Consider the following 26,835-nt stretch of genomic DNA (forward strand, 5'->3'; position numbering starts at 1 on the left):
TTCTCCTCACAATTTGTACAGGTTATTACTTGTACAATTATATTTATACAAGTAATAACCTGTACTATGGCATCATACGAGTAATTACTTCTATGAAAAGTTTGTAAAAGTAATAACCTGTACAAAATAATAAAATGTACACGACATATATATAAATTAATTTGTCCAAAAGGATAATGAAGTCTCTCTAACAAGTAAACGTTTCTATGACGACCAATGAATTACAGGTGCGCAATCATTTCTCGGCATTGTTACCTGACGATAAAACAAATTGCCTTCTGTTGGTTATATTAAGATCCATTCGTCATTCTGTGTATTCTTTTCAATATAAATATGATTTGTGCGTTTACCAATATTGCAATTTTGTAGTGATATGATTTTCCATATATATATTTTATTTCTATTATTTATATGAGATCAAAAGTGGATTAACAGTAAGAAGGGGTGAGTGGATTATTGATGTTCTGATTCGCTTTATAGAAATAAGATTGCAACGAAAGTGTCAAACATAATTATCGTTTCACATTTTAGCTTTATTTGCAAAAAAATAAGTATCATTCATCGTATTTTATCAAAGGTACAGTAAATTCTCATGATTTTTTTTTTTAGAAATATAGATTCTACTATTCTACTACATCGTCCACGAAATTTCTCCATCCTAGACAGTTGAATTTAAAAATTCGCTTTTTACATATTTCAAATTAAACTGCCGAGGGGAGAAGAAATATCGTATCACGCGACATTAGGTTGGGGCATCTATTTAGCTAATGATTACCAGACGATAAGTTAATAAAAAAAACACTATTCCAATGAACTGCATGAATATGTAGTCTTTCTTTATTACGTCACAACAGGAATTTCGGAAGAAAACAAGAAAATTTGAAGTCATGATTGTAATTTGACCAAATTGAATGAATAACTGACATCAAACTTACCACACGTTAAAAAAACAAGTTAAGAAAAGGGCAAATTTATTGGAAATAGAGAAAAATACATCAACATGTACAAATATATATAAATCATAAACGCCTCAGAATTACATTTAGATAATTTATGAGACTACTTTAAGAGACAAATCTATATATATATATGACATAATCTCGCTGTTATTTCTAGCTTATCTTTTTTTCCCCGTCATATTAGAATGACATTCTTATTATAAATAAAACAATTTAAGGTTTTCGTGATTCCCAAAGGTTAACTTGAATACTGTGAATCATAGTTCCACTTATAACAAGTTGTTGTAGAAGTATCACTTATCTGTACGCCGAAAAACGTATGTATACCATGAACGATAAAAAAGTAAATATCAAACCGCAATTTATATGATCGCTCTAGATTCAAATAAAATATTTTGTTTGTCATCCTTTTGTTAATATTTTTTTACAAATAAATACTGCTACCGTTTTACATGTTTTTGAGCGCCTAAGTGGTTTTCAATTATTTCTCTTGTTCTTATGCCCGATTTATCCTTTTCCTGGTCACTTGATTATCTTAGTTTTATCAACGCGTTCTGTTCTCAGTTCTTCAAAAATTTGATTATGACGTAACATTTTCTTACTTTTCTTTGACTTTCCTATTTTGACATCATAAAAAAAGGCGACCATGTCTGATGAAATCACAAATACAGAACACATTTCTTTGCAGATCATTCAAAAAGAAGGATTAATATTGTCTGTACATCGTCAAAAATCATCACAGAAAAAGAGTGAATAAATATTGTAGAATCTATATGTATATGTCAAACTTCATCAAAATGTTACTTGCCGATAATATGTTTAACGCCAAAATTACATTATCACATTTACCAAAACTCTGGGATTTAACATTTCTTAAGGGAACTATATACATCTATTATTCAAAATGCGATTCCCACCACAAATACATAATTATATAGAGCGCTGTACAAAAAGAAAAGAAAGTTAGTGTTGGCATGGAGAATAGTAGTCCAAATATTTACGACCTCTTAAAAGGTTGTTTTTTTTTTGTTTTTTTTGGGACGCCTTCCTACGAAGGCTACATAATAATAAAAAAAAGCCTTGCAAGACGTCATAAATATTTGGAGTATATGAGTCGCTCGATTTATAAATATATATATATTTTCACTAATCAGTAGCAAGTTTAGTATTGACATAAAAAACTCTCAGCCCATGGGATGAATTGTGGGCTTTTCCCATGGCAACACGTAATGTCATTGCAATTGTAACAACGAACAATAAGGTGGCCACACAAACCAGCAGGCCACATGCCTATTCCATCTTTATATTTCATGTTCTCAAACAATATTTCAATGTCGATAACATTTCTTGTATTACCAATCAGCTTCAATTTTCCAGAAAAATATAAACAATTTATCTCATTAAACGATGCAGAAGATTGATAAGTGTGGTCTTGTTGGAAAGAACTTGTTGTAAAAGATGTATACAAATTGAGGATAAAAACGTATCACAATCGCGTGTAGATGGTGTATCAAAATCAATTTGGATAAAACGGCTCTTTGGCAAAACTTTAAAAAAGTTTTGGTCATCAATACTCTTCAACTTTGTACTATATTTGGCCTTTTTAACATTTTTTTATTCGAGCGTCACTGATGAATCTATCATAGACGAAACGGGCGTCTGGCGTAAATATAAAATTTCAATCGAGGTATCTATGATGAGTTGTATCTAGAACTGTTGTTCAATCTGTTTGTGTAAGTCTCTGCCTGACAGTTTTTCAGAAACCGACCGTTTCTTTCGGCTAGGTATGTCGTCTCGAAATTAAAACATTGCCGCGAAAATGGCGCGAAACTACGTCGTAAACAACAACAACAGAAGAAATATAAATAAAATATAATTGCGATCGAAAACTATTTTATTTTATCATTTTATTTTATCAAGTAATCAGATGAGATATTGTCTACATTTCTTTTAGGTCTAATGTTAAACCGTTAAACCAACAACCAAATATACCGCCCGAGTCCGCAGTATGCAAACACGTTTTAGATCGGGTCTGGTTAATATTAGTGTTCAGAGGTGTTTTGATTTACAATGATGCAGTGTCAAATTTAGAAACATTTTGAAATTTCTTCCCTGATTATCGTTTTATTGAACTGCGTTGTCAACGTAGTCTTGAGGGACATCAATTGCCAAATCCATCACCACCGAATGGACTGAAGCTCTTCAATAATATCTATAACATTCTAAAATATGAACAAAGAGTTGAAAAGGAAACACTTAATCAAATTATAACAAAGTATCAACATTAGGTTCGTATTTTAGGAGGAGATGACATAATATAATCAACCCTTGAGATTACCATACCCCCTGATATCTGCCGCAATAATGATAACACATAAATATAAATATGCAGACCTTCGAAATAATTTATTGTTGTATAATAGCATTTGGCAGTAAAACCAAAGACATGTATGTGTATATCTGATGTACAGTAGTCTTCTATTCATGTAGTTAATACGTGTTTCTCGTTTCTCGTTTTTATATAGATAAGAGAGTTAGTTTTCCCGTTTGAATGGTTTTACACTAGTAATTTTTGGGGCCCTTTGTAGCTTGCTGTTCGATGTGAGCCAAGGCTCAGTATTGAAGGCGTACCTTGACCTATAATGGTTTACTTTTATAAATTGTTATTTGGATGTAGAGTTGTCTCATTGGCACTCATACCACATCTTCCTATATCTATATATGTCTCTGGTAATACACAATGATACATTTTATTACTTGTCAAAATGAATGGAGAAAAGTTTTAGAAATGAAGAACTTTGTCAGGTAAAGTTGCTAAGACCTGCTTGACAATAGTATGTAGAAGCAAACTTTTCTTATTCAATTATTAAGGGGACGAATTCTCCTATTACGGTAGCAAAATCTATAATTAAAAAAAAAAACAACAACCAAAAATTCAAAATAATTTTAACTTTTTTTTTAGACTTTTTTTATTTTCCTCCATCTGCGCAGACATCTTTTCCGTAATCGTTTAGCCTAAAGGCTCGGGAATTGATTAAAATGTTATGAGGACATACCTTATAACAGTAAGCAAATCAATAAAACTACTATAAAAATTAAAAAGATTAAACAAAAATATACTAATAAAATCATAACAGACAATTCATACGTATGATTACCGAAAAGAATATGGGCGACAACACAATAACAATAAAATGTCTATCTCTTATGACATGTCTTTTTTATAATTTGTGGTTGACTTTGCTTTAATGTTGTTTTATTTTTCGTTAGACTTTTAACAAAAAGACATGAAGATTCGAAGTTGGTGCTAATACGACGTTTGGCTTTCCAGTTTGCTTTTATTGCATTTGTTCGAAGTTTTGGAATTGATAATTATAAAATGTATACATCAAAATGTGCGCAATTAAAAGAAGTAAAAATACATTTTCATTTTGTTACTTGAATGGTTGAACTTCACTTATTACTGATTTTGCGCGTGTGAACAAGTTACACTAAAAAATATGACAAGCGTTGCTTTGAGACTATTCGTGGCATTATAAACTTATTAAGAAAAAGTGGGAGATATCTTTTTGCGCCTAAAATGAACTCTTTTGCGCCAATGCTACTTCTGCGCCACTTAATTAAAAAAAACTATAGGTATCATTTGCGCCATTAAAAATATCAACTCATTGCACCAACTTTAAAAATTTATTTATGATTACTTAAATAACTAAATGATTTACCCCCCTTTCCCCCCTCCCTATCCGGGCTAGGGACCTGCAAATTACCTACTGGCGGAGTTAATGTCATTTTAATACAAAAGATATGCTGAATTAATATGTTCACTTATATATTTACAGTTAACACTATTATACTATGTTTCTGTTCAACATAGAACAAAAGCCTGGAATAGACACATACGTAAATTGCACGGTATATATACGATTGTTGTATAGTCTTTGTTATACAGCACCACCTTATTAATATCCATTCTTTTGTATGCATTTATACTCTAATGTTAGCCATACAGTATATGGTAAATACTAAGATATCTATCCGGTAAACATAAATATTTTTGGCACAAAAGGACTGAAGCCATTATTAATATGATTTAAAGTTATATGTATTTCCTATTCTAGTTATTTTTGATATGCTTTCACTAAGCCATCCACGAAAGCTTAACGTTTTTAACATTCTTGCCAAAAAAATAATTCCTTATTTCAAACAAAATGAGAAAAATAAACATTATAAAGAAACAGTTTATATAGTAGCTGTTTTATCTTACAGATGATGCCTATTAAGTATTACAGTTCAGTCACAGCAGTATTCATTTTACAGATAATATGCTCAGGTAAGTGCACACTAACATGTATTTACCGTTATTGTGATTGCTAAATAAGTATGGGATTAGTCGATACGTGAACAAGTTGGAATAATGTCATAAGTATTTTTAGGTATTGTCCATTTGACTTCTATATATTTGCAAAAACAATTCTTAAAAATTCATAATTTTTGGTCAATAAATAAAAAAGTTTCCCATTAGGTCTCCATGCTAATTTTATTTTTTGAAGTGTTGATTACCTGATGGAGTAAGTATAAGTAGTGTAACGGCCTTCCTATCAAAAAACAAAAAAACAACATACATGTGCTTTTAAAGTTTGTTTATTTGTACCATGTGAGCATGCAACATATATTAACATACATCAAGAAAAATAATATTAATTTTTAAAAATGAATTTTTAAGAATTTTTTTCTGCAAATATATAGAAGTCAAATGGACAATATGGCCAAAGTTATGACATATTTTGATGGTCTGAATACTGGCTGCTTTGTTGAAATATGTTCTAGGCTGCAAGAAAAGCTAAGTAATTCAACCAAAGGTCACCCACTCTAAAGGAAGAAAGGCCTTAAAGCAAGTAAGACTCATACTTCAGTCATTCCAAATAGATTCCACGGAACATCATCGTATATCATCAATACACATGTCATCATCACAGAATTAAATGACTTTTCAAACTTTCTTTTTCTCTTCTTTTCTCTCTCTCCTCTTTCTACCTATGAAAGCTAGTATTATAATCTATAAACTGTTTGCTTTATATGCATGTCCATTATATTACACTATTGTAATGTTATATTGTATTATGGAGAAGACCTCATAATTATGATTTACTTGTATCTAATCTATTTTGCTTTAATTCAGCAAATAAAATATGTTTAAACTAAGTTCCAAATAGATTAAAAACAAGCTAAACTAAAATGGTGGTTATAATGATTTTCCGATTAGAAATATCGTTTAATTTTCTTTCTTTAACGATATTTTGAATTCAATCAAGGCTTCCATTATTTAGACTTTCCATTTTTCCGTGGAAAGACCTGTTGCTTTTGTCTTTAATAAAAAAAAAATCTCACGCCTAAATTTTGTTCTTGCGCAGTTTTGTTATTTCACAAGATATCGCTTAGATATTTGGTATGTGATATCGAACAGTTTATACGCTTTTGAAACGGACCCTGTTTAACCGAATATTTTTTCTTGTTATCTAACCAAACACTGTTTTTCTTGTGTCGAATACTACTTGGCAACCGTTAAAGATTACGACAAATTTATTTTACCAAACTGCTTATGACATCTTTAGGATTTTGAGTTTGATTTTCACCGAAGCGTTCAGGAGACTCCATATGAGAGTATTTTCCCCTTATGCATTCGATATAAGTGATATGCATTGCTAACATGTTAACCATTAGTGATAGAGACCTTGGTAAAAAAAAAAGAAAATAAGGTCAAGGTCAAAGGTCATGGTTATATACTAAGATTTCATTTTTTTCAAAAATTGTAAAAGATATGATCGACAAATCTTTTTTCACTAAATTGTTTGTTGCGACATGTCGTAACACAAACATTTCGGTTGAATGGGTACGCTAACATTAAATTGGAGTTTTCTCACCGCATATATTTAACCATATATAATTAAGATCTACGGGGTTTTGATTTGAGGTCCTTGGTTTTATAACCTTGAAATTGAGGTCAAGGTCAAAAGTAAATTTGAAGTTTTAGATTCTGACCTTTGCTTTAAATTCATATCTATACATTATAAAGCCATATAGGAACTGACATTTTAAACTGTGAATTTTAATATTTTCAATTCAAAATATATTGTTGGTGGTGGAAAGACCTTTAATTATTCTCTGAAAAAAATCGTCTTTAATTTCATTTGTCTTATTTGTATCAAAGAACGCAATAATTACACTTGATTTATATAAATAAATGAATAAAATTAATTTTATTTTATTATTGTGTCACATACTGTTTGAACATTATACAATGACATAATAAAAATATATACATTAAAACAATCAGTACCCAGCCATAAGATTGGCTTATAAGACACATGTCTACAAAACATTTCACATTTCAATATATGTAAATATAACATTTCCTAAAATTTGGTTTCTGTACAACTTCAAAAAGATTTATCGCTTAAATAATTACAAACTCAATTAAGAATTCACTTAATAAATTAAAATAAAAAAAATATATGGATCATGATTATTAATTTCATTTAAATATCAAATGACTTTAAAAACAGTAAATTTTAAAGGTTACTAAAAATCTATAAAAATTAGTACCTCAAACTAAAAATAACTTTCGTCTCATATAAAAGTTAAAAATACTCTTGCTTAAAAAAGCTTGAATTTCATGACAATTCATCATTTCAACTTATTTCTGATCATCGTCTAAAAAAGCAAAATTTTCAATATAATTTGAACATTCAGAAATAAAAGCCATCTCAAGTCATCATAAAGTGAACAATTTAAAAGAAAGTGTTTTTCAGTTTCAACACAATTATTCGTACAAAGCACAGAAAGTCTGTTATGAACTGGAATTGGCGGCCTGGCATACCTTCCGGTTTCGATGGCTAGCAGTAATGATCTGGCGCGGAACAGAGCCATAACGCGCTTATGTTGTCTAGGTTTTAACAATGCAACATACAGTTCAGTATTTCGTTCCTGTTTAAATTGTCTATAAGTACGTAGTTTATTACCGTTTTGGTGTCCACGGTCATTAAAAAGTTCGTTATACCATTCGTCATTGTCAATAAGGTTGATCTTCTCGGTTACAGTTTTCAAAACGTATCTAGTATTCAAAGTTATATTGCTCACTTCATCGTTTACATTTAATAAATTTAAAGTTTTATCTTCACAATTCCATCTTTTTTATCATCCAATATCACCACGTGTCGAAATGTTTGACGGACAAAAAGTATTAACATGCCTTGTTTTGGACAGTGTTGATAACGGTTTAAGATTTTGTTCCCCATATGGCACTCCCGTACATCAATACTGGCTCCACCATTGAATTATAAAGTTTAGTAACTACTTTGTACGACATATACCGCCTGATGAAATAAATTTTGCGAAAACCGCACTGAGAGCTCTACTAGCCGACTTTGATAGTTCTTTGGTGGTTTTATCAAACGTTAAGTGATCGTCCAACCATAATCATAAATATTAATACGTATCAATAATGAGAATGTCGTTGTTTGAACATTTGAATTGGAATGACGTCAAGTAAAACGATTGAGGTCTAAAATATACCACTTTTGTCTTTTCTGGATTCACGGACAATTTCCAAAACGTGCACCAGTCCGTTAAAGTGTCAAGCATTCGTTGCAGGCCCTGTTCGTCGGGTGCTATAAGTGCACTTTCGTCCGCATAAAGTAGAATGTTTATGGTTTCTTCGTTAAATTTAACACCACAATAGATTAAGAACAACGTAAAGAAGTAACATCAAACATTTAATCGGTACAATTCTTGGGGAAAATATACTGCTTCATATTTTCTTCACACAACAAACTCATCAGAAAATAGTAAAATTTCCCCTCAAATCACACTGATGAAAAGTTTGATGTTACTTCTTTACGATGCTCTGAATTAATAAAGTACCAGGATGTCGTTGGTAACCTGTCGAAAAATAATATAAACCGGAGTCAAAAGTCGCTAATATGAAAATAGTCTATTTAATGCATTTATCTTTTCTGCCAAATCGTTAATATGAATCGAGAATAAAGTTGGCTAAGAATACAGTCCTGTTTTACACCGAAAGACACTTGGAACCAGGGGGTAAGCTCTCTATCGACTGTAACTGCGCACCTAACATCCGCATATAGTGATTTAATTGCGTTTAAAAATTGTCCTCGTATCCCAATTGTTTGAAGTTTATGCCATAACAAATCACGTCTGACAGTGTCAAAAGCCTTTCTCATGTCAACAAAGCATATATATGTAGATTTTCTAGTAATTTTCCTATCATTCAGAATAGAATATAGACTAAAAGTATGTTCCTCGCAACTCCTTACTCGGCGAAATTCATTTTGCTCGTCACAAAGCCATTCGTTTCCTCTAGCCATTTTAGTAAACGGTTATTTAGAACGGTACAATATAACTTGCATGGTACAGATATAAGTGTAATTCCACGATAGTTTAGTGGGAACCTGTTGTCGTTCATTCCCGGTTTCGGAATAGGGTTGATAATGCCATTTGTCCACTGTTTTGGAACATGACCTAATTCAAAACACCCACTGATAATTCTGTATAACAATTCAACTGCGACCTCGTTTTTCAAGACTTCGGCGGGGATGTCATCAATTCCTACGGCCTTTCTATTTTTGGCATGAACGATCGCCACTTTCACCTTTTCTCTGGTAATTCCTACGTTGAGATTTGTTACGTCTATCTGACCGTTAAAATTATCTTGATCGCATGAATCGGTTTGTGTAATTTCATCATTTATAAATAACTTTTCAAAATCTTCTTTCCATTTGTTCAGTACACTATCTTGGTCAATTTTAACGTTACCATTTTCATCTATAAACGCCCACAGAATGTTTGGTTTTCGCTCGTTCAATATACCGATTTTCCCTATTGTTTTCCAAAAATCTGTTTTCTTAGACGCGTCGAGTGATTTTTCGAGTTTTATTTGTTCTTCTTTTATATATTTCGGCTTGTGCTTTCGATTTAGTCTGTCAAATATGTTACGTGCTTCCTGAAAGTCTGATTTATATTTACGTTTCGTATTATTAGGACCTAGACACTTTAATCCTCTTTTTTCGGATTCACACACTTTCTTCCATTGTTCAGTTAATTCAATATTCCAATATGGTTTATATAGAGACTTTTTACGTTTATTAATGCCATTTCAAACATGATCTTTGGTAATTTGTTGTTCATTTCTTTATGCACTAAATTTTGAAATTCATCATAAGCAGACTGTACATTTTCCGTTACACGCAATAAATTTTCTATTCTCTCAATTGTTTCGTTTATTCCGTGTGATAGTTCTGGGTCATTTAGGAAGTCATGTGGAACGTTTGACAGTTTAAATTTCCAATTTGAATTACTATTGTTCTGATCATCTGTATTGATTAAATTTTCAGACTCAAATGCACCTTCACAGACAAGTATTGAATGATCGGGAATTTTGTCGGGAACATAATTTATATTGCTTATTACATCTGACATAGCTATAATCTTAAAATCACGGATATAATCCAGCTCCTCATAAGGAACCCACATATAATCAACAACTCATCGAACTAAAGGTGAAATGTACGTAAATTAGTGATCATTAAAACGGCCGTTCAAAATTTACATCACACAAAAAGTTTATGAATTTGTCACCTTGACGGTTTTCAGAAAAATCTACAATATTTCTAGGCCTAACAATATCAACTTCTTCCACATAATCGCTATTTTGGCCAACATGTGCATTTAGATCTCCACAAATCATAACTCTTCCCAATTTTTGATAAATATACACCTGTTTTAATAAGTTTTGAAAGTATAAGTCCTAATCTAGCGCTCTACATGATTCCGCTGGTGGTAAATAACATACAGCTAATACTAATGTAAAATTTGATAATTTTGATTTAAATTTCAATCACATTAATCCTTCAAATTCAGAATCAATCAAATCAACATTGAATGAATCAAGGATATTATTTTTTAACCAAAACACCAACACCGGCAGATCCGCGTGTTGTATTTTTGTGAAAGGTGGGCTTATTATGTCCATAAAACGTGTATCCTTCAACATGTGAAATTTTGTCTCCACGCAAAAATGTTTCTGTTAAAGCTAAAACATCACATTGAAAATACTCAAGAATACACTTTCTTAATATTGCTAGATCGACGTAAGGTTTTACCGACCACCCCCTACAATTCCAAACACCAAGCCGCAAAATTCCCTATTCATTTTTTATCAGACGAATTCCGGGAAATCTATAAATGTTTTTGGTACCAATTTCTTTTAACACGGTTCGTACTGTAGCTTGAAAATTTCTGGTTTCTATTGGTAAATCATTTTCTATGTAAACATCCTTGTACTTTCTATTTCTTCTCAAGTTTCGTTTGTTTTTCCTCATTTCTCTTTTATTTTCATAACTCTCAACTTCTACTATAACCACCCCGGCTTTTGCATTTTTTCTGTTGCTCTCTTTTCTTTCTACAGATTTTAATGTGATGTTAGACAAGGCAAGACCATCTTTTTACAGGGCTTGAACTTTGTATGCAGTTATATATGTATTGCAAGTTTCATTTTCGTCGAATTCTAAGTTCTTAATAACCAATTTGTTTTTACGTGATTCAGACGATTTATTTTCAACTTTGGACTCAGCAATTGATTTCTCTAATGTATCGATCTTTGACTGCATATGCTGAATATCCGTTTTCACTTCTTGTTTAACTTCGTTTATCTTTTCTTTTAGTTTGTTATCAATCATAATTGAAATTTTCTCTGATAATTTTTCAAAGACTCGTTCCTCAAAGTTTGTCTCAAGATCGTCAATTCTCTTTTCTAGTTTCTAACTAACGTTGTTTAGATTTGTTGATAACTATAATAATAAAGATTCTAGTCGATCTGGTAAGGGGGTCGAAGGTGCGCTCGACTTGTTTACATTTTCACTAAACATTGTCTGATCTTTTTATGTTCAAATGCTGTTTGCGGTGTGATGTCATTATAATCGCCAGATAAATGTCTCTTTCTGGTTGTTCTGTTATTATAAATATCATTACTCACCGAGTGGTCAAATGGTCCCAATACTGAATTACTATTTTGTCCTACATATTGACCTTCTGCGTCACACACGAAGATTTATCTATAAAGGTTTGAGTTATGGCGCTTTTCTCGACAAACAGCGTATTTAAGTTTAATTGAATGTTCATTTGCAAGTGTTCAATGCATTTTCATGATGGTAGTATTCAAAAACTGTAACCGATTTAAAAGCGAAAACAAGTGAGTCAAATTAATATATGCACGCATCCAATTTTTTGGCCGGAAATATGGAGGTTTTTGGTGTTAAAAAAGTGCAAAGTATTACATAAACAATCTGTATGTTGAGGGTGTTTATCCTAAATTGCAAGAACTTGTTCAATCCAATTAGTTATGATGATGCTATAAAATATAACTTAATTATGCAGTTGATGGAATCAAATATCTTTTAAGTGCAGTTGATGAATTGGTGAATCATCTAATTCATTTTCAAGACTTGATTTTGAAACTCGTGACTATCAAAGTTGCATTTACTGACAAAATATTTGTATTCCTCATCTCAGATATGGATTTAAACGCAGCCTTTCACCTCATTTACTCATCAATTAATTTTATGTCAAGATGACATATTTTTTACGAACCTCGACTCTCATTATTAGAGACGCATCTACTGACAAAATATTATTTCTCCACGAGTATCTCAGATATGGACTCTAACGCACACTTTAATCATTCACTCATATGTGAAATGTAGGTCAATATAACCTAATTTTTATCAGGACCTCTTGTTTAGTCAAGACGCATAGATATGCACTAAATGAACACTCGCATCCGCAAAGTAGAAAGGAATTAATATAAGTTGCAAAACTTGTTTCCCAATCCACTATAAATAAATAAATTTAAACTAAACTATGAACAAAATCTCATGAACAGAATGTCATGAATTATGACTTATACGTCCACAGATAGATGGAGAGGCGTGATAAAGTGGTTATTGCATCGGACTACTTACACAAAGGTTCCTGTTCATGGGACTGAATTTTTTCGGCTCCGCTTTGACACCATTTACGTGTGTGGTCTTGGGAAACGACGACAGTCCGCCCAAAGGGGACGATAAATGGCTGACCCGTGTTAAGAGAGAGCCATATCTCTTGCACGTAAAAGACGCCTTGATAGATTTCGAAAAAGAATAGGCTAATGCCGAATCAAGGCAGCACTCCCACCTGCAAAGTGGAAAGGGGTTAATATAAGTTGCAATAACTTGTTTCCCAAGCCACTATGAATAAATATGTTTAAACTTGATATATGGACTTTTAACTTTGTGATGGACAGATGAAACACTATATCCCTTCCCCACTTCGTTTGACAAAAGATATAAAAATCTTAAAGCAAACAAATGTCAAATTATTCCTCTTAGTAAAGGTTGATAAATCCTTGACAATGTTTTCATTTTTGTTCGGTTTTGTGAAATTTAAAAGTATCAACAAACCAGACTTGGGGTCAATTACATTGGAATGTAATTCATTAAATTACACATTACATTGCAAAAATTATCAATTACATTAATTACACATAACATAGTTTTTGAAATGTAATTAATTAAATTACACATTACATTCATAATAACTTTTTTAAACAATATATATCATGCATATATAGCATGTGTCAAATATGCATGTAAGCTTACAACACAGTTGTTGATGCGGCAGGTATTGCTAGGGCATAAGATGTGTTGATAGAAGAGCGATTGTCTTCCTTTTTTACTTGCAAGTACATTGAGGGATATTTTGACAGCTCAGAAATGAAGCCATTAAAGTAAACATAATATAAATAAATAATTTATAAATTAATTCAAAACTTAACTATGTTCTTTTCCCTTACAATAATTCAAAAGTATGCTTGTCACTAGATTGAAAATAATTTTTAGTTCAAACAATGTATAATGTCTAAATATTAGCAATATTTTGCTAATTAGATAACATACATGTAATAGTGGCATTGTCCTTAGGCTGTTTCATCACACATTTTAATCTAATTAATTGCCACATGTTTTTACAGCTGATGAATTTTATTTCTCTTTTTGTGTATACTAATTTGACAAAATGATTATGTGCAGTGATTTTTAAAATTCTAAATGAACTGTCTAAGAAAGATTTATAAATTTGTTTAACCATACATACATCATGTACATGTATTGATGTATGTATATACATGTTATCAATCTTTCAAGATCTTTCTTAAAACCTGAACAACACCAATATATGATTCTCACAAATTTTTTTTAAGTTATAAGACTATTTAGTATTTAGCAAACATTTATGTATGTCACATAAAGAATATTTAGAATACCACATTTTCCTATCATTTACACCATAAAAGAATCAAAGAGCATTACATGTTTTTTTCATTGTAATTAATTAAATTACCATTACATATATAATTAAAAAAATGCTCAATTACACATTACATTCAATTACTTGGAAAATTGTAATGCATTACACTTAATTACCTTTACATTTTCAATTACCACATCCCTACAATAAACAGTCATAAAAATAGGAATGTAGTTTTGTATTATATTTAACCATGAATTCTGCTCAAACCGATGCTAAGGGTAAACTTGAACTTACTACCAGTTATGAGAAATGTTGATCATTGTTGAATAACTCATGGTGACTTGAAGATGAAGGACAACAATTAAAACGTTCCATATTTGGGTTTTACCATGTATTGATATAGGTATTGTCTCACGTACATTTGCTCCATATCCCTTCATATTTTCATTGGGTACAACTAAAAATCAAAAAGCTTCAGCCAGTATAGCAAATTATCCCCTCGTTGCAACTGACAAATCCTTTTTTCATTTCCATCTGTTTGGTTGCAGTAAAATTGCAAAGTACTTAAAAACACCAAGTGGATATTTGAGAGGTTTTAAGGTCACAGTTACTGACACATGTTACCTATAAAAACTCCCGAGGTCGTTTACGTTGAAAGTATATATATCTTTATTATGATTATTTTCTAAATGATGAATTTTTTTATATAATAATCAAAATTGAATAGAAAATAACTATTTTGAGAAAATAACGCAAACTAAAAATCCTTTCCCATGTTCGACGACAAGTTTTTGAAAGAACATGGTTCCTTGTTTACATTTCTAAAAATAACCTGGTTCGGAAAATCCCCAAATACGGGTCACACATTCTGTTCATAATAAAACAATGAGAATTCAATGTTATAAATATTTGGCATCTTCATCTCATACATTTTTTTTTATTTCAAGTACCTCAAATCTTTAATTTTCATATACCGCAGAAAATAATAATGTAGATCCGCAGAAACTCGTGCAACAATCTCAAACCCATATCATATAATGGACCGGCTTAGTGCCGGCCCATAATAACAAAAATGTAAACCTATCATGGCAACCAATCTCAACACATGATATGCATGATATATTAACAAAATTTAGAAAATACAAAATACAGTGAAACCTGGGTAAACCGAACCCTGATAAAACCGAATTTCAGTTTAAACCGAACAATTTTCAAAGTCCCACAAAATTTCCCTATCAATTAACGTAAATGTAACCTGAATAAACCGAATCCTGTCAACACCGAACTCCGAACGCTTTTTGAAGGCTCGTTATTGAATTTGTATCTAAAAATTACCTGTCAAAATCGATCAATACCAATCAACACAAAACAATATTATTAATTATTTGCATGATTTAATTAAACAAACACAGGATATCAGAGTATTCCCGAGGGTATTTGAGGTTTAATGAACTTGTGAGTTGTTATTACAAACTAATTAGCATGTCTGTGTCCATGTATAAAGTGATTTTATGGTAAAGAAACTTTGAACTGGTCAGGTACCCCCATCGCCGATAATGACACGAACTTTCCCTCAGATTAATTAAATGCACTTTACTCAAATAATTAAGGCCAAAAACTCGTAACTGCCATTCTGTAGCTAAACTGTTTAATTAAATAATAGTTTAAAAGCCTTTCACTGGATTAAGAAGTCGTGCAACACAACAACGTCAATGGATTTCGATTGCTGAATTCCCTTTAGAGGCCGTATATATTTGATTGGAATGCTCCCGAAAACTTCCGTTGGCTATTTAGAAACGATAAATACCGAGAATAAACTGGATCCCTGCTTTTGTTACACTGTTATAGTGTGCCAAAGTATGAATCAGCGGGTGACCAGTTTAGTCCGAGAAATCATGTGTACAATGACGTTCCCGATTTAACTACGGAATCGTCATTTGAAAGTGACTGTGAATCTGAATTGGTCAGTGAATTAACGGATGAGAAAATAATTATAAAAAGCAAAATCGCCCCACGTCGGACATCTTCCAACGACGAGCGTGATTGACGGAGTGGCGTTTGATTTGTAAACAAAAATGTAGCAATACGTCTATCTTTATCTTCTTTTATTTTTACATTTACATCTAAATCACCACATAAATAAACTGTCGTTTGTTGGTACACCTATTATCCCTTGTCAGTAATTGTAAATGCCAACATTATTTTGGTGTCGACTTCCGTTTACCTCTACAATCCGAACACCTGTGAAAACCGAACAAAACGCAAAGTCCCGTGGGTGTTCGGTTTGGACAGGTTTCACTGTATACAAAAAATATATACTTCCACTCGCCCTTGACACGGTAGGTATAGCATCCGGCTAGGATCGTGGTTTTTCGAGTGATTTGAATGTGGTTTTTTTTTTCGAGTGTGACCACTTTTTTTCTAGTGTATATGAACAAACAACTTTCTCTAACAAGACGTGCTATACACGCGTTTGAGTTTAATAAACAAGGTTATACAATGTATGTTATAAGTAAAAATTAGCCTTTAAAACAGAATAAAGCAATTTTTATACACATAAAAATGCAAATGTCGAAGGAAATGCATACATGGAATCTATATATCCTTAGAAATACAGACACTTTACAAAAATTCTTGTTGTTTCATTGAAAACGACGTTTTGAGAATAAATTCATTTCTTTATGTTCGGGTTTTTTCGAGAGCAGTCTGGGTTTTTTTTCGAGTGTGTCTGTGTTTTTTTTGAGTGATTATACAAATTTCCTTTTGCTGAAAATGTTATATTATGTGTCAGTGTATTTACGTTTAAAGACAATAAACACAGGTACTTTAAAGTACTTTTCAAGGCATGAAACCAATACATTCGTCAGTTTGATAATGGTGTACTAACACTAACATGTTATAAACAGTATCGTTTATTTGTATATATACTAGTTTTGTTGTTTGTAATATCGTATAAATTACATGTACAGTATATATTCGTGATGTCGGCAATATAATGTAAGCTTAGATAATTTGGATTGAAACGTACATACAGTTTGTGTGTAAGGCTAATGAACTTTTCATTTCATTGTTATTTATTTGTGAAATTTAATTCAAATGTTATTGTCGATGGGATAAGAAATTGAGCTGAATAAGTGTGTGTGTGAGTTTGTGTGTGGTTTTTAAAAAATATTCATGTTTTTGTGTGTGGGGGTGGGGTGGAGCAGGCCTCCTTCAGTAGAATATGTTTTATTACATAGCATTTTTCTGATTCCTCACCACTGTCCAGTAGGTGTCTTACTCCTTTTCATAAAAACTCCGGTGTTCACCACACATAAATAATAATTAACAATAGAAATGTTTTTTTAAGCATGAACATAAGAGATTACTATTAGTATTCACTACAAGTTGTTTCAAAACATATTAAAAAACATATTTAAGGCAATTCAAATAGCGAAAAAATATTAAGCTTCTAATTTTAATTAAAAAAATCATTCAAATACACCTTCAGTGTATAACTAATTCATATGTTTTGGTGAGTTATTGGGAATACATGACATTGTTTTCAACTTATTTACAGCTATAAACTAGAAATGGTAATTTTTTAGTCAAGTATATCTTTTTTTTTATTCAAATTTTCATTAAAATAACCCCGTAAAATCACTAGTTCAGTGATAATGAACGCCATACTAAACTCCAAATTGTATACAAGAAACTAAAATTAAAAATAATACAAGACTAACAAAGGTTAGAGGCTCCTGACTTGGGACAGGCGCACAAATGCGGCAGGGTTAAACATGTTTATGAGATCTCAACCCTCCCCCGATACCTCTAGCCAATGTAGAAAAGTAAACGCATAACAATACGCACATTAAAATTCATATATATATATATATATATATATATATGTTGTGTACAAGTGATCATTTTGTACAAATTATAATTTGTACAAAAAAAATGTACAAATTATAATTTGTTTTTTTGACTTTGTACAAATTGTAATTTGTACAAAAAGTGCCTGTACAAATTACAATGTGAACAAAATTTGACGAAAACTCACTTATAACTTGTACAATGTTTTATAATATGGATTTTGGTGGAAAAAAAGCATTGATACACATTACAGAATTGCTAACAAATGACCACACAATTCACTTTATTTATTAAATACTTAGATAATTCTTTATCATTCGTTTGAGATGGCATCGGGAAGTGCAAAACATCTTTTGACTTTCACATTTTTACATTTTAATGTACTGTACCCGCCTATGCGTTTACATGAAGAAATCCATGACAACCTGTTTTTAAAGGCTGTTTAACTGCTTCACTTAGTAAAAAATGAAGCTCAAGAACCGCTGCTATGAATATACACATGTGTCTTTCAGAGCTTCAATTTAACCCTTAGATATACATATCCTGTTAAAATTGATACATTGGTAACCAAAATCTCCAGATTCAACAATTACGCCTTACATGTAGATGTATCAAGGACAGGTTTGATCACGATCATGCTGAGAAATATGTATAATGACATTAACCCCAAACAACAAGTTTTGATAGTTACTGGTTGTTTTCGTGGTAAGATATTAGTCGGTGATCTATGATCCACCCAATGCACACTTCTTTTCAAGTATGATCAGTGTTTCAATATCAGTGGCGTACCAAATTTAAATATAAGATCATTATGCTTGTCCTTGGTGTACACAGAATTGTTCTTTTGTGCATTATTCACTGCTAGGTGCAGAACGTTTTGGACAAATTTCTTCTGATGATCAACAATGCTATCCATGTTAACACTATTACATCAATTAAGTGAATGACTAAACATGTGATGTTATACTATTGTTTCAGAAAAAGGGAGAAGGTTTGGTACCATGAAAACGTTTAAAACCACTGCAAATGTTTGCACCTGTCCTAATAGTTATCAAAAGTACCAGGATTTTTCGAAAAATTCAAAGTTTTGTTAACAGAAAATTTATAAAAATGACCATATAATTGATATTCATGCCAACACCGAAGTGCTGACTACTGGGCTGGTGATACCCTCGGGGACGAAACGTCCACCAGCAGTGGCATCGACCCAGTGGTGTAAATAGTTATCAAAAGTACCAGGGTTATAATTTTATACGCCAGACGCGCGTTTCGTCTACATAAGACTCATCAGTGACGCTCATATAAAAATAGTTAAAAAGCCAAATAAATACAAAGTTGAAGAGCATTGAGGACCTAAAATTCCAAAATGTTGTGCCAAATACGGCTAAGGTAATCTACTCCTGGGGTAAGAAAATCCTTAGTTTTTCGAAAAATTCAAAGTTTTGTTAACAGAAAATTTATAAAAATGACCATATAATTGATATTCATGCCAACACCGAAGTGCTGACTACTGGGCTGGTGATACCCTCGGGGACGAAACGTCCACCAGCAGTGGCATCGACCCAGTGGTGTAAATAGTTATCAAAAGTACCAGGATTATAATGTTATACGCCAGACGCGCGTTTCGTCTACATAATAAAATTGAGAATGGAAATGGGGAATGTGTCAAAGAGACAACAACCCGACCAAATAAAAAACAACAGCAGAAGGTCACCAACAGGTCTTCAATGTAGCGAGAAATTCCCGCACTCGGAGGCGTCCTTCAGCTGGCCCCTAAACAAATATATACTAGTTCAGTGATAATGAACGCCATACTAATTTCCAAATTGTACACAAGAAACTAATATAAAAATAATACAAGACTAACAAAGGCCTTAGGCTCATCAGTGACGCTCATATCAAAATAGTTAAAAAGCCAAATAAATACAAAGTTGAAGAGCATTGAGGACCTAAAATTCCAAAAAGTTGTGCCAAATACGGCTAAGGTAATCTACTCCTGGGGTAAGGAAATCCTTAGTTTTTCGAAAAATTCAAAGTTTTGTTAACAGAAAATCTATAAAAATGACCATATAATTGATCTTTCTTCATGCCAACACCGAAGTGCTGACTACGTGGGTGGTGATACCCCTAAGTCAGGAATCTGATGTACAGTATTTGTCGTTTGTTTATGTAGTTTATACGTGTTTCTCGTTTCTCGTTTTTATATAGATTAGACCGTTGGTTTTCCCGTTTGAATGGTTTTACACTAGTAATTTCGGGGCCCTTTGTAGCTTATTGTTCGGTGTGAACCAATGCTCCGTGTTGAAGGCCGTACATTGACCTATAATGGTTTACTTTTATAAATTGTTATTTGGATGGAGAGTTGTCTCATTGGCACTCACACCACATCTTCATATGTCTAAAAGAGTATAAATAAAAAATCCTAGTATCATATAGAGCTTTGACAACTCATTAAAGCAATTGACCCCAAAGTAATTAGTCGTTGCAAAGTGTTTAAGAAGAGATAAATATGAAAGTCAAACGATGCAATTCCCGATGCCATAATTCAATCACCTGCCCAAAAGAATGATTTTGTATTTTGTAAATAAGATGTACTGTGTGGTCATTTAATAGCAATGGTGTGTATCAATGCTTTTTTCACCAAAATCCACATTAAGAATTATTGTACAATTTATAAGTGCATTTACGTCTAATATTGTACAACTGACACTTTTTGTACAAATTACAATTTATACAAAGTCAAAATACAAATTATAATTTGTACAAAATGATAACTTGTAAACAAGTCTAAATTGAAAACAACGTTCAAAGCTATAATTGCGTTGGATAAAAATCGCAATTTTATACGTGTGCATGTAACAAATTTCGTGGTCTAAATACAGCATTAAAAAAAACATTTTCCAAAAGACCGAAAGAGTAAACAAATATATTTTAACAAAAGGTATTTGACTAACAGGTCAAACAACTGATGTTGTTTAACCCTACTGAATGCCATTGACGATTGCCAATTAAATTGATCACAAGGTGTAACAAAATGGATCTCTTTATTAGTTAAATAACAAGTAGAAAACAATAAACTTGCGGCAAAGATGGTAAACCGCAACATGAGATGCTAAGTTTTTTACACCATATCTGGATTTTGACTATCAATGTCTCTTCAATGATGTTAGGGATCGAAACATATTTGGAAGGTCATTTAATTTACCTCAATTTAGGATAGACTCTTGAATTTTAAAGAGTCAACAAAGATGAACGGATTATATAAACCGGAGGGAAAATATAATACAAGCTCAAACGAAAAATTATAAACAAGTCTAAATTGAAAACAACGTTCAAACCTATGATTGCGTTGGATAAAAACCGCAATTTGTATACGTGTGCATGCAAAACAAATTTCGTTGTAGAGGGGTCTAAATACAGCACAAACAACAATTTCTGAAAGATAAAAAAAAAGGTGAAAGATATATTTTAACAAAACGCATTTGACTAGAAGGTCGAACAACTGATGTTCTTAAACCCTGGTGACTGCCATTGGCGATTGCCAAATAAACGGATCACAAGATGTAACAAAATGGATCTTATAATTAATTTATTACCAAACAGAAAACAATACACATGCGGAAAAGATGTAATTCCGCAAACATGAGGTGCAAAAATTTGTACACCATACCCGGATTTCAACAATAAATGTCTCTTCAGTGATGATAGGAATCAAAACGGTATTTGGAAGGCCATATAATTTATCTCAATTTACTGCCATTTCTTCTTTGTGTTATAGGTAAGTACCTTTATATCCTGACACTGCATTTCTATGTAATGTCAAATTAATTGATTGTTTCGTCAAAAAATTACATAATATGGCATTGCTATTCTTTGTTATGTGCAATATGCCTTACATGATGTTGTATCTACTGTATGGTCTGTGAAAATCTCTGAGCGTAATGATCAACCACCTTTACTTTCTTTCAAATTTCATCCATGTTGTGTCTATTTTTCCTTAAAGTAAGTCAGTTAATAATTGCGTCTGTCTCAAATGTGATTATTATGTTGAATTTTCAAAACGTTTTGTTTTGATACATCTTTGTGCTATGAAAACCTCATGATATTATATTACATATAACGTTATATACAAATGCCTATTACATTATGTTCAACAATCTATTACATTATGTGCAAACATTTATTACGTTATATTATGTACAAATGCCTATTACATTATGTGCAAATGCCTATTACCTTATGTTTAACCATCTATTATCTTAGATGCTCATTAAAATAACAAGATTAGAATAGACCTCTTTCGAGTTCATCCGTCACCGGCAAAAACTCGTCAATTATGCACGCCTTTATGACGTCATTTACCAGATAGAGGGGTTCGTCTGTATGCCTGCACTATTTACGTTCATCAAGCGTCTTAGTGATCGTCTTTATGCAGGATAAACTAGAAATAATGGTTGCTCTGTAGGTACTTACTGACAATTCACTAATGACAGCAGTGTTGATTGTCTAATTTCAGAATTCAATTTGCCGAATAATTCGTACAAAATAGAATTATAATTGTCCAACCACTCGCTCAACATTGTAGGGAAGTGACGACGCCCCTAAACGCACAGATGACGGTGATAAAGGCGCGTATAATTGACGAGTTTTTTCCGGTGACGGATGAACTCGAAAGTGGTCTATTGGCAGGAAATGGCCCAGCATTAATTAACAGATATGATATATGTTTTATTATATGAAATGCAATTTGTGATACTTTGATGTGTCTTTGAAAATGTTGTATGATGATCGTCGAATATGTTTGAGGTGGCAGACCATTTATGATAAGAGAAAGTTCAAGATAAGCTATTAACCCTGGAAATCAGAGGCTTATGCTATCATACGATTTAAATAAGTCTGTAAGCTGCAAATATGTTCTCTAAGCGCAGCGAAATCTGCCAAATTGGCGTTGCTGCGACAATTTTAGCCTTCAGTTAAAATTTTCGCAGAACCGTAAACCGCGTATAATTGAATAACAAAAATGTTTTACAAATTGTATCAACAGGTCAAATTAACACTTAAGGTTTATGACCCCTTCTGTAGCTATTTTTGTACGAACTTTTCAAACTTCAATTGTATCAAAACTACCGATATAATGAATAATAGAGATATGTAATTTTTTACATATACCAATGGTAAACTTAATGCAAAGCATTATTATTTACTGTTTCATTGCATTTAATAGAAAAGAGGACTTTGTGGCAAATAAACCAATATTTTTATAGAAAATCCACAGCCTTTAATAGAGAGAGCTTTGTTATAAAATTTGAAACATAGATTACTCACTTGCTTTTCTATGACGTGATAGTTAATTGTTAACAAAAAGTTCTAGGCAATACAACCTGTAAATTCCAAAACACCTTGTGCTGAGCCACTAAAGTCGAGCGCACCCTGACAGGTGTACTTGATTTGGTCCATATTTATATTTGTTTTAACCAATAACTACATTAATAAACTTGTTTTAAGGAAATCAATGCTAGTACTGCATGCAATTATCCTATATCTATCAGTCATCAAATTGCAAAATATGAGAGTACAAGGATAAAGGCTGTGGATTTTCTATAAAAATTCCATATGTTTGGTATTGAATCAACACAAGGGTACATAATCCTTAAGTACGATAATGCGCGTTTCGCCTACAAAAGACTTATCAGTGATGCTCGAATCAAAAATGTTTAAAAGGCCAAATAAAGTACGAAGTTGAAGAGCATTAAAGACCATAAATTCTTTAAAGATATGCCAAATACAGCTAAGGTAATTTATTCCTGAGGGAAAAAACCTTAGTATTTAAAAAAAATCAATGTTTTGTAAACAGTTGATTTATAAGTATGACCATATCAATGATAATGAAAACTAGTTAAAAGGAATAAATCAATTAATCATAAAAGATCATCCTCAAATCACACTTTCATGTAAATTTCATCTGTTGACACAATTTACAATATAGAGAGGCAAAATAAATAAATGTGTTGTTCATAGCACGAGAACAGAAGTGAAAATTTATCGTGATATTTAATACTTATTAAAGGTTATACATATTAGAGGTACTTCTTTTCACCTCTGTGGATTATATATAATCTTAGTTTATCTTTGAAACAGAGGAAAAAGTTACAAACAATTATTATTTTCTTTATTGAAAAGACACATGCTTAAATTCAGCCATATACGGTGATATTTAGTTGTTAATTTCTGTGTCATTTGGTCTCGCATGTAAAGATTGTATATCATACAACCATCTTCGTTTTTATAAATCAAATAAACTCATCATAGATACCAGGATTACATTTTGTATTTACGCCAAACGGGCGTTTCGTTTACAAAAGCCTCATCAGTGACGCTCGAACAAAATCCAAAAAAGTTGAAAAAGTCAAACAAAGTACGAAAAGTTTTGCTAAATACAGCTACGGTAATCTATTCTTGAGGTAGAAAAGCCTTAGTATTTCAAAAATTCAAAAGTTTTGTAACAGTTAATTTAAAAATATGACCATATCAATCATAAAAAGATAGAGAGACATTGATTTCTTACTCAAACGGCAAGTAAGAAAAAGAAAGCAAATGTATTTTCAAATTTCCACCAATTTATTTTTTTTTGCAAAGATAAATGCAATTTCAGAATAATGGGCTCTAATACAGATCCCATTTTCCTTTAGAAAGTATCAACAACGGTAGTTTCTAAGGGCTATCTTTCCGACTGGTTGAAGTTATTTTAGTCCATTTCAACTTTATTTTCTAGCTCACCTGGCCCAATGGACCAAGTGAGCTTGACTTGTCACTTTGCGTCCGTTGTCTGTCGTCAAACGTTAACTTTTACAAAAATATTCTCTTTTGAAACTAATAGGCCATATTTAGCCAAACATGGCCACAATCATAATTTGTGTATCTAGTTATAAAATTGTGTCCGTTGGGTCTCTCTGACGTCTAAACACTAAATCCATTGGATATTAGATATGTACAGCATGTACAGATTGATATTCTAATCTTAAATATATGATTTATGTATTAGTTGTTATTGGCTTTCACCTAGCTGTCAATTATCTTCTCGGTCATGTAAATTCATCCCTAAAATAGTTTTTTGACTTTTACAAGTGTATATTGATTTCTGATTTGTGTTACAGGAAAAATATCTACCACGGCGTCAACGACTGGTTTAGCTGAAGAAACAGCAGGTAGAGTATGTTACCAGATGTATTTTGAAATACATTCCTCACTGTGTATTTATCGATTCAACATGAAAAATTTAAAGATAATTTTAAAAAAGAGACAAACAATATAATTGATTTAAAATTTGATAAACCCTAGACACAAGTAATCACTATGCTAAGTTACATATTAGATGTGTTTGACATAACGGCATGTATTAATGGTTGTGTACCCTTTTGTTGTTTCAATGCTTAACATGTGGAAGTTTAATAAGAAATCCACAGCCTTTTCCCTTGTACTCTAATATTTGACAGTACGGTGCTTGGTGGATATAGGATTATTACATGCAGTAGTGCTACATGTAACAATGATTTCCTTCAAACATTAAGATATAAGTTAAAACAAATAAAATATCAACCATTTCAAGTACACCTTTTATATTTCGTTTGAAAATTCAAAAATTCAAAAATTCATCCAAAATTACTAGCGTATTGGCAACATACATGATTTTTTACCCCGGCCCGGCGTACGTCGGAGCTATACGCTGATGTGTGACGCCGGTATAAGATTAAATTCTTCAATGAAAAAAAATGCTAAATAAACCACCTGTATAATTCCATAGGTAGCGTGGCGTTTTCATACAAAAAACACGAAACGAACAGAGAATGAAATATAAAGGATAAAATATTAAAAGGTTACTTTAAACCTCTCCCAAATCTTTATATAACCTCGAAGGAAGTCATTATACTTGGAACTACCGCATTACGAACTTTATACATTCAGGCACCAATTTTTTTTTTAAATTGTTGGCCAGTTAAATAAACAGTTAACAGTGCATATACTTGATGATATATATCAGAAAGTCTTATGTATTTTAGTGTAGTCGCCATCTGATTAAATATCGAGATGACTCCGAAAACAACCGACGTTTACATAACACGATATAAACATAAACATAAATATGAATAGACATGGACCTCGTGCAAATGGATTTTTCTATGTCTATTTAATTTCATGTTTTAGGTTAGAAACTAAGTTAATTTTCGGTTTTACCTGTACAAGAATGATTTTTATGTGGATCGAATCAGTCAATCAAATGCTTTACCTTTGTTTCACTTTCCGTGTTGAAATTCTTATCTTTGAATAACCGAACACGCACCAATCATGTGTAATTCATCTCTATCTAAGGGGTTAAATTGAAGTTCACATGAATACGGATTCAATGAGGTCGAGACATTCGCTTGCAAGTGAATAATTCATCATTAATGTTTCTTAACTTATTTTGACAAAATTTAACCATACTGGCTGTTAAGAGCGAATTGATTGAAGAAAAAAATACAGATTTTTTTTTTGTATCTCGTAGCTTGTTCATCTTTAAAGCAAACGCGATTCAGACCAAATTCAAGCATACCAAATTTGATACGGCCAAACAAATAAAGAAAATGACTGTTATAAAACATCTAGAACATACAAAAAAGTAACTCAA

General features: G+C 31.9%; 1 protein-coding gene across 4 annotated transcripts in view; it reads left to right on the plus strand.

The window, feature by feature from the left end:
• Window positions 1–260: 260 nt before the first annotated feature.
• Window positions 261–26,835, plus strand: part of LOC134725374 (serine-rich adhesin for platelets-like) — a 151,774-nt gene continuing 125,199 nt past the window's right edge. For all 4 annotated transcript variants that reach the window (XM_063589143.1, XM_063589151.1, XM_063589169.1 and 1 more), the window contains exons 1-3: window positions 261–444; window positions 5,226–5,289; window positions 25,325–25,375. In XM_063589143.1, the coding sequence (XP_063445213.1) occupies window positions 5,226–5,289; window positions 25,325–25,375 (115 nt within the window). In that variant the 5' untranslated portion in view covers window positions 261–444. The remainder of the gene's footprint in view (window positions 445–5,225; window positions 5,290–25,324; window positions 25,376–26,835) is intronic.

Source organism: Mytilus trossulus, chromosome 1, assembly GCF_036588685.1.
Source record: "Mytilus trossulus isolate FHL-02 chromosome 1, PNRI_Mtr1.1.1.hap1, whole genome shotgun sequence".
NCBI lineage: Eukaryota > Metazoa > Mollusca > Bivalvia > Mytilida > Mytilidae > Mytilus > Mytilus trossulus.